The sequence below is a fragment of the Pseudophryne corroboree genome, chromosome 11 (assembly GCF_028390025.1).
Source record: "Pseudophryne corroboree isolate aPseCor3 chromosome 11, aPseCor3.hap2, whole genome shotgun sequence".
NCBI lineage: Eukaryota > Metazoa > Chordata > Amphibia > Anura > Myobatrachidae > Pseudophryne > Pseudophryne corroboree.
Genome location: NC_086454.1, coordinates 66,134,084 through 66,144,269, shown reverse-complemented (window position 1 = coordinate 66,144,269; position 10,186 = coordinate 66,134,084). Strand labels below are relative to the sequence as shown.

The window sequence follows — 10,186 nt, the reverse complement described above, 5'->3', positions numbered from 1 at the left end:
CTCCTCCCCTCTGCTACAAGCCCTTCACTGGCTCCCCTTCCCTTTCAGAATCCAATTCAAGAGTCTCACACTCACTTACAAAGCCCTCACCCACTCCTCTCCCATTTACATCTCTGGCCTTATCTCCCTCTACACTCCCACTTGTCCTTTTCACTCCACTAATGCATGCCGATTCTCCTGTCTACTGATTACTTCCTCCCACTCCTATCTTCAAGATTTCTCACGTGCTGCTCCCTTTCTCTGTAATTTTCTACCTCTCCCCCTCAGACACTCCACCTTTCTCTGGAATTGTCTACCTCTACACCTCTATACAAAAGTTAAAACGGGCTCTGAAGACCCACTTCTTCACCAAACCCACCCTAATCTCATCCTTACCCCCTGTTCCTCGCTCACTGTGTACCCCATCTGTGTCACCCCTGTCTGTCTGCCCCTCCCCTTTAGAATGTAAGCTCTCACGAGCAGCACCCTCAACCCTCATGTGCTTATCATTCTCTTACTTAAAACATCATCAACAGCACCAAATCCCATGGTTTTTTGCCACCCTGACACTTATGTCAGCGTCGTCTGCTGCTGTAGCTATGTTTATTTATACTGTCTTAAACTGTAAATCACTATTTTCCTTGATTATTTTGTTTATGTACTCTGTAATTGGGCAATGCGGATCCCTTGTGGTGCCATATAAATAAAGGATAATATTATTATTATTTATAATAATAATAATAATAATAATAATAATAATAATAATAATAATAATAATGATTAGGTTCTTCCTCCAACACACCAAATATTGTGTAAAGCTAATGCTTTATTATTATCATGTGTACCATTTGGAGAGATGTGGTAAAGTTCTATATGAAGGTGCCTTATGTAGTGCTACACAAGCTCTGCAGTAATGTGCAGTATAATGAATATTTCCTACTGGGCTCAGCTTTGTTCTCCAGCTGAAGTATTGCTCGTATTTCTGACTGTTTTCATTCAACTCAAGCAGACAGTCAGCCAGTTCTTTTGCACTAGGAAAATCATCAACATGTATGAATGAATCTGAAGGAATAAACCTCTCATAATTTTCTCTAGGCGGGCCAAGAACAATAGGGACAGTCCCTGATAGGAGAGCGTTCCTCCACAGTTTTTCAGAAATATAGTCCTTATGTAGAGAATTCTCAAACGCTAAATAGAACTTGTATTGTGATATGACAGTATTTCTGCTCTCAACGTCTAGAGGCAAATGCTGTCGACCATAGACATCTATGTTTATGTGTTTCTTCAGTGTCTTGTAAAACTGGACCCGTTTGGATTGAGGGTTCCAGTTACTGATAACCCAAGCCACTAACTTTGACTTTTTTGGGATAGTAAAGTTATGGCTGAAGTCCTTTTTCTGAAGCCATCCGTAGGGAGAGAAGATGTCAGAGTCACTACGGTAAGACATAGTGAGGTTCATGAGGTTGTCCATATAGCTTAGGTTTGGGCTATTGCTTGGTGATTCCAGGTTAAACCACAGCCAATACTGTCCTTCTGGCCGTGGAATCTGAGGCATATGGTTTCTTGATTCACAAACATCTCTGTGATGGAAAATGACAGCATCTGCTCTAGAATACCAGCTACGGTTGGCAGTCATGTAGCACCTGGGTGTATTGAAGGGTTTTTTACATTCATTTAAAGGGAATTGAGCCCCAAAAGGCCATGTCCATAACAGTACAACAAAGTCCACTTCTTTCTGAGAGGTGAGAAGCGATGCTGAACAGTCTGACGTTATGATGACATCTTTTTTAAAGTTACTGTAAATAATGATCACGAATGCAAAGGCCAGTTGTATGAGGAATATAAAGAGATATTGATGATATGGCTTTGATTTCAGCACAGGCTTCATTTCATACCTAGAAGGAAGAAACAGACACATATTTAGAGTAAGCCATAAACAAAATAAAAGTAGAGTTCTCTTATCCATATGAGAGGGATAAGAAAGGGTAGGGAATGGTCAGAGAGATCGAATAGAGGGATGTAGAGCGAGAGAGAGATGGAGGAAGGGGGAGAGACAGATAGAGGTGGTGGTGGGGGAAAGATAGTGGGGCATGGGTTACAGAGAGAATGGGGGGGGGGGGGGATACTAGCTTGTAACCCAGCAAATTATGGATCTAAAATACTAGTACAAAGTAAATAAAAGTACAAATGTAATTAAACTAAATGCAATCACAGGTATTCAGCCCTTTTCAGGGCAAATGGGAATCATGTCATATATTATGCCTGCCAAAGTAATGCTTTTATTCTATTTATTGGTGGGCTCCAGCAGTAATAAGCAGCTAGGGAGAGAGTACCAGAGACACTTCTCCTGACAGGTGCTTACGTTCCTGTTTCATGGTCTACTTCACTTGTTTTTACTCTTTATTTACCCTTTTTCAAATATTTCTCTTATACAGAGCATCAGCAGCAACATCCAGTGGTGAACCTATTCCCCTCTCCAGGAGCCACTGCACGGCCCTTGGGTCAGCTTCAGCTGGCGGTATATTTTTGTTAGAAGCAAAGCCTTTCACAGTTTGATCAATTGACTAAGGCTGGGTACACACTTGGCATTTTCAAATAATATATCATCTGAAACAGGCGATTGGATGGTATATTGTTCACATTGGGGGTCATTCCGAGTTGATCGCTAGCTGCATTCGTTCGCTGTGCAGCGATGAGGCAAAAAAATTGGACTTCTGCGCATGCGTATGCAGCGCAATGCGCATGCGTGTCGTACTTTCACAACGGCCAATGTAGTTTCACACAGGGTCTAGCAAAGTTTTTCAGTCGCACTGCTGACCGCAGAGTGATTGACATGAAGAGGGCGTTTCTGGGTGTCAACTGACCATTTTCAGGGAGTGTTTGGAAAAACGCAGGCGTGCCAGGAAAAACGCAGGCGTGTGATGGTGTAAGAGCTTCCGCAGTATAGCAAATATATATTGATTCAAGCTTTTTCGCATTGATTGAGATATTTACTGTTAATCACAAATGTGTTGATGTATCCTTAAATATTGCACAGATATTCAGAAAACTGTATACTCAGAATATTATATTCAAAGCATGAATTGTTCAAAGGCATACAACACCAGATGTATCCAAGGCCAGTCAGGCAGATCGCCAATATGTCTGAACATCGAGAACAGTGAGACCCTGACCCTTTTGACCATCAGAAAGGATGTCTTGTCTACATGTCCGAGAGGCTGATAATCACAAAGCAATAAAATATATTCAAGGATGCTCTAATTGCTAATTAAAATCTTGTATGACAATTGATGTATTTCAGGTTCTAAGACATACATGGTGTATTCTGATTGGCTAAATTTATTGGCACGCATTATTCCTTTGTTCTCAGACTATAAAAATAAACCTGTAACGGGCCCTGGGTGGGTCAGCCATGATCTGTCTAGGTTACACATAATCCTGTGTGTGATCTTTTCATTTACTGACCTCCAACCGGTTGCTAAAAGAACAGAGTTCTGACTGATGACTGAAGAGAGTTAATAGACCAGACCTAGAGTGGTCAAAGTACCCTAACATTTCTGGGGGCATCTTCCAGGGATCTTCCAGTATCTCCTCCACTGGCAACAAATCCTCTGATCTCTCAGGAACCGCTGATAAAAAAAACGGTAAGTGAGATTTACCGTGTAGATTTCTACCTGCTCACTTGACTCAGCGTTTCTTGTATGTATCTGTGGTAGTCCAGTTGGGAACATCAGAGAATATCTTAAAGAACCCAATGTCAGTCAGAAGTAATTTATTTTAAGGTACCATACATGTATGTCATAGTGATGTGGAACGGACATTTTTCGGGTTTTGTGTTTTGGTTTTGGATTCAGTTCCGCGGCCGTGTTTTGGATTTGGACGTGTTTTGGCAAAACCTCCCTGAAATTTTTTTGTCGGATTCGGGTGTGTTTTGGATTCGGGTGTTTTTTTTTACAGAAAACCCTCAAAAACAGCTTAAATCATAGAATTTGGGGGTCATTTTGATCCCATAGTATTATTAACCTCAATAACCATAATTTCCACTCATTCCCAGTCTATTCTGAACACCTCACACCTCACAATATTATTTTTAGTCCTAAAATTTGCACCAAGGTCGCTGTGTGACTAAGCTAAGGACCCAAGTGGCCGACACAAACACCTGGCCCATCTAGGAGTGGCACTGCAGTGTCAGACAGGATGGCACTTCAAAAATAGTCCCCAAACAGCACATGATGCAAAGAAAAAAAGAGGTGCAATGAGGTAGCTGTGTGACTAAGCTAAGCGACCCAAGTGGCCGACACAAACACCTGGCCCATCTAGGAGTGGCACTGCAGTGTCAGACAGGATGGCACTTCAAAAAATAGTCCCCAAACAGAACATGATGTAAAGAAAAAAAGAGGTGCAATGAGGTAGCTGTGTGACTAAGCTAAGCGACCCAAGTGGCCGACACAAACACCTGGCCCATCTAGGAGTGGCACTGCAGTGTCAGACAGGATGGCACTTCAAAAAATAGTCCCCAAACAGCACATGATGCGAAGAAAAAAAAGAGTTGCAATGAGGTAGCTGTGTGACTAAGCTAAGCGACCCAAGTGGCCGACACAAACACCTGGCCCATCTAGGAGTGGCACTGCAGTGTCAGACAGGATGGCACTTCAAAAAATAGTCCCCAAACAGCTCATGATGCAAAGAAAAAAAGAGGTGCAATGAGGTAGCTGTGTGACTAAGCTAAGCGACACAAGTGGCCGACACAAACACCTGGCCCATCTAGGAGTGGCACTGCAGTGTCAGACAGGATGGCACTTCAAAAAATAGTCCCCAAACAGCACATGATGCAAAGAGAAAAAGAGGTGCACCAAGGTCGCTGGATGGCTAAGCTAAGCGACCCAAGTGGCCGACACAAACACCTGGCCCATCTAGGAGTGGCACTGCAGTGTCAGACAGGATGGCACTTCAAAACAATAGTTCCCAAACAGCACATGGTGCAATGAGGTAGCTGTGTGACTAAGCTAAGCGACCCAAGTGGCCGACACAAACACCTGGCCCATCTAGGAGTGGCAATGCACTATCCTCCTACTATATATACTGTGCACAACAACTAAAATGCACCACAGTTATGGATGGATAGTATACTTGACGACACAGAGGTAGGTAGAGCAGTGGCCTACTGTACCGTACTGCTATATATTATATACTGGTGGTCAGCAAAATGATGCACTGTCCTCTTACTATATATACTGCGCACAACAACCTAAATGCACCACAGGTATGGATGGATACTAGTATACTTGACGACATAGAGGTAGGTAGAGCAGTGGCCTACTGTACCGTACTGCTATATACTGGTGGTCAGCAAAATTATGCACTGTCCTCCTACTATATATACTGCGCAAAACTTAAATGCACCACAGGTATGGATGGATAGTATACTTGACGACACAGAGGTAGGTAGAGCAGTGGCCTACTGTACCGTACAGATATAATACTGGTGGTCACTGGTCAGCAAAATTCTGCACTGTCCTCCTACTATATACTACAATGCAGCACAGGTATGGAGCGTTTTTCAGGCAGAGAACGTATAATACTGGTGGTCACTAGTCAGCAAAACTCTGCACTGTCCTCCTACTATATAATACTGGTGGTCCCCAGTCCCCACAATAAAGCACATTGAGCACAGATATTTGCAGCACACTGAGCACAGATATGGAGCGTTTTTCAGGCAGAGAACGTAGATATTTTCAGCACACTGAGCACAGATATTTGCAAGCACACTGAGCACAGATATTTGCAGCATACTGAGCACAGATATTTGCAGCACACTGAACACAACTGAGAGAACGCTGCACGTCCTCTCCCTATCATCTCCAATGCACGGATGAAAATGGCGGCGACGCGCGGCTCCTTATACAGAATATGAATCTCGTGAGAATCCGACAGCGGGATTATGATGTTCGGGCGTGCTCGGGTTAACCGAGCAAGGCGGGAGGATCCCAGTCTGCCTCGGACCCGTGTAAAATGGGTGAAGTTCGGGGGGGGTTCGGATTCCGAGAAACCGCACCCGCTCATCACTAGTAGAGATGAGCGGGTTCGGTTTCTTTGAATCCGAACCCGCACGAACTTCACTTTTTTTTTCACGGGTCCGAGCGACTCGGATCTTCCCGCCTTGCTCGGTTAACCCGAGCTCGCCCGAACGTCATCATGACGCTGTCGGATTCTCGCGAGACTCGGATTCTATATAAGGAGCCGCGCGTCGCCGCCATTTTCACACGTGCATTGAGATTGATAGGGAGAGGACGTGGCTGGCGTCCTCTCCATTAGAATAGATTAGAAGAGAGAGAGATTGTGCAGACAGAGTTTACCACAGTGACCAGTGCAGTTGTTGTTAAGTTAACTTTTATTTAATATATCCGTTCTCTGCTATATCCGTTCTCTGCCTGAAAAAAACGATACACAGCAGTCACACAGTGTGACTCAGTCTGTGTGCACTCAGCTCAGCCCAGTGTGCTGCACATCAATGTATAAAAGCTTATAATAATTGTGGGGGAGACTGGGGAGCACTGCAGGTTGTTATAGCAGGAGCCAGGAGTACATAATATTATATTAATTTAAAATTAAACAGTGCACACTTTTGCTGCAGGAGTGCCACTGCCAGTGTGACTAGTGGTGACCAGTGCCTGACCACCAGTATAGTAGTATATTGTTGTATACTATCTCTTTATCAACCAGTCTATATTAGCAGCAGACACAGTACAGTGCGGTAGTTCACGGCTGTGGCTACCTCTGTGTCGGCAGTCGGCACTCGGCAGGCAGTCCGTCCATCCATAATTGTATAATTATATACCACCTAACCGTGGTATTTTTTTTTCTTTCTTTATACCGTCGTCATAGTCATACTAGTTGTTACGAGTATACTACTATCTCTTTATCAACCAGTGTACAGTGCGGTAGTTCACGGCTGTGGCTACCTCTGTGTCGGAACTCGGCAGGCAGTCCGTCCATCCATAATTGTATTATTATAATATATACCACCTAACCGTGGTTTTTTTTTCATTCTTTATACCGTCATAGTCAGTCATACTAGTTGTTACGAGTATACTACTATCTCTTTATCAACCAGTGTACAGTGCGGTAGTTCACGGCTGTGGCTACCTCTGTGTCGGCACTCGGCAGGCAGTCCGTCCAACCATAATTGTATTATATACCACCTAACCGTGGTTTTTTTTTTCATTCTTTATACCGTCGTCATACTAGTTGTTACGAGTATACTACTATCTCTTTATCAACCAGTGTACAGTGCGGTAGTTCACGGCTGTGGCTACCTCTGTGTCGGCACTCGGCAGCCCGTCCATAATTGTATATACCAGTGACCTAACCGTGGTTTTTTTTTCTTTCTTTATACATACATACTAGTTACGAGTATACTATCTCTTTATCAACCAGTCTATATATTAGCAGCAGACACAGTACAGTGCGGTAGTTCACGGCTGTGGCTACCTCTGTGTCGGCACTCGGCAGCCCGTCCATAATTGTATATACCACCTAACCGTGGTTTTTTTTTCTTTCTTTATACATACATACTGCAGTGCCACTCCTAGATGGGCCCGGTGTTTGTGTCGGCCACTAGGGTCGCTAATCTTACTCACACAGTCAGCTACCTCATTGCGCCTCTTTTTTTCTTTGCGTCATGTGCTGTTTGGGGAGGGTTTTTTGGAAGGGCCATCCTGCGTGACACTGCAGTGCCACTCCTAGATGGGCCCGGTGTTTGTGTCGGCCACTAGGGTTGCTAATCTTACTCACACAGCTACCTCATTGCGCCTCTTTTTTTCTTTGCGTCATGTGCTGTTTGGGGAGGGTTTTTTGGAAGGGACATCCTGCGTGACACTGCAGTGCCACTCCTAGATGGGCCCGGTGTTTGTGTCGGCCACTAGGGTCGCTTATCTTACTCACACAGCGACCTCGGTGCAAATTTTAGGACTAAAAATAATATTGTGAGGTGTGAGGTATTCAGAATAGACTGAAAATGAGTGTAAATTATGGTTTTTGAGGTTAATAATACTTTGGGATCAAAATGACCCCCAAATTCTATGATTTAAGCTGTTTTTTAGTGTTTTTGGAAAAAAACACCCGAATCCAAAACACACCCGAATCCGACAAAAAAAATTCGGTGAGGTTTTGCCAAAACGCGTTCGAACCCAAAACACGGCCGCGGAACCGAACCCAAAACCAAAACACAAAACCCGAAAAATTTCAGGCGCTCATCTCTAATCACTAGTATGTCATATTGTTGAATTGTGGGTAAATATCTTCAGCTAATTTGTCACAAGTGCACAGGGGGAATTAATCAAATATCCAGGAAACTTTTAAATTTTGATAATAGTAATACAGGTTTATTAAGAAAACAAAACTGTTTAAAAAAACAAGGTGGCATATGGCCAAGGTATATTCTAATGCTGATAAACAGTTTGAATTGATAAATAACCAAAGAGGTGTGTGCAAATCTTGTACCTGTGTTGTTGTGTTAAGAAAATACAAAGGGTCCGTAGCACCGAGATTGGTGGCAATTACAAGCACTGAAGTCTCATTTGGTTATGTGGCAAATGATGATGAATCTTATTGTACAATAGGTTGGCATTTAAAAATGGAATTGTTGGAACATTACATTGAGAATGATTGGTCTAACATCATAACCTATTGGCCTAGGAACCACATAATCCCAGGTTTAAGACCCATTTGCCCGTACAGCCTCAAACAGCTGCTGCGTACACAGATAACAGACATAGCAGTGAGAGGGTATCCAGAAGACAGGAAAACCAGATATAAGAGATGGTTGAGAGTCTGTCAGATATAGTACTTATTGTCACCCTTTGTCTTGGGATCCTTGCACTGTTGTATGTACTCTGTTGATATGCTTTTGAAAAGGTGGGGGGAGTCGGGTGTCTGCTAGACAATGGAACCAGTGCCAGTAACTAGATTCTCCTGCACACATTGTACTGCATATATTGTAATTCAAACTGTAGGATCAAGAGCACCTAAGGTGGTAGGAATTCTACCAATCCAAGCAGTCCCCGGTGCATATTTTAAATCAAAAACCCACCCTTGGGAAAACCTTACACTTATAGTAGGAACGCATGTTGGTACCCCAGTTGAACAAGGGAGGCAAGGTAATTTGCATTCTCCTATTGTATGTCCCTATGCAAGACAGTTAAGGGGTAGAATTGGGTCAGTGACAAAGAACAGTTACTGTCTGAAAGGAAACAAGGGATAAAATCAATGGTAGACCCAATAGCAAGGAGACTCAGGTATGATTGCCCGAGGTGCACCGGACACATAATTTTACAAACACAAGGGGAACGTATTCCAAGAATAGTGGGGAGTTTACCAAGAACACAAGGGACAACAGGGGTACTGGTACGAGCAGGAGTCTATATAGGCAGGGGGATAGACCCTTGGAGTAACTTAACTATAATTTTAGGGACGCACCTCAGTGATCCAGAAGAAATAATCTATTATGCAGGTCTCACTTGGGGAGCAGTACTAATAGATTTTCCACCATTACAGGGAGGAAGGGGCAACACTACAACCCCAGTCATTTGTCCACAGACGGATTTAATGAGCTCTTTAGGTGCAAGGATAGAAGAAATTCTTTAGAGTCAGCATCTCACAAGGAGATTTTGAGTCCCTCATACGGGGTTACTAAAATACCACATCAGGAGGGGTTCTGCGCACGCACACCCAGGCATGGGAGCGCAGTCTGTAAAGATGTCAGGGCCCAACAAACCCGTGGATATTGTTAGTAACAGGGTAGGGGAGGAAAGCTCTGAAAGAAATAAGTAAAATTTTCAAAAGAGCAGGTTTTCCGTCAGAGGGGACACTAGACCTAGAGAAATGGGAAACATGTGCCTCCTGTAACAAGAGTTGGATAATTAAACATAATTGTAGAGATCAGGTATCCATCTGGATCACTGTAGCAAAAGAATTAGAAGCAGAAAATAGAAGAAGAGATGAGGAAAATGATTTCCCCAATGTACCAGAGTATCCAATAGCACCACAACCAGTGTTAAACTCACTGCCTGTAACATCAGCAACAGCACCTCCACACTATGCCCCACCCCTATACTCAGATATGCATGCACACCCACCCAGGTACCCCTAGTATAAACAGAATGGAATCATCTACAAGCTCACTAACAGTGAAATTAAGAAGAGATGA

The 10,186-nt window shown here is 43.4% G+C and overlaps 1 protein-coding gene across 1 annotated transcript in view; it reads right to left on the bottom strand.

Moving 5' to 3' along the window:
- Window positions 1-814: 814 nt before the first annotated feature.
- The window catches only part of LOC134969935 (3-galactosyl-N-acetylglucosaminide 4-alpha-L-fucosyltransferase FUT3-like), an 83,127-nt gene continuing 73,755 nt past the window's right edge, over window positions 815-10,186 (bottom strand). Inside the window, exon 2 of the mRNA XM_063946094.1 lies at window positions 815-1,874. Within this exon, the coding sequence (XP_063802164.1) occupies window positions 815-1,867 (1,053 nt within the window). The 5' untranslated portion in view covers window positions 1,868-1,874. The remainder of the gene's footprint in view (window positions 1,875-10,186) is intronic.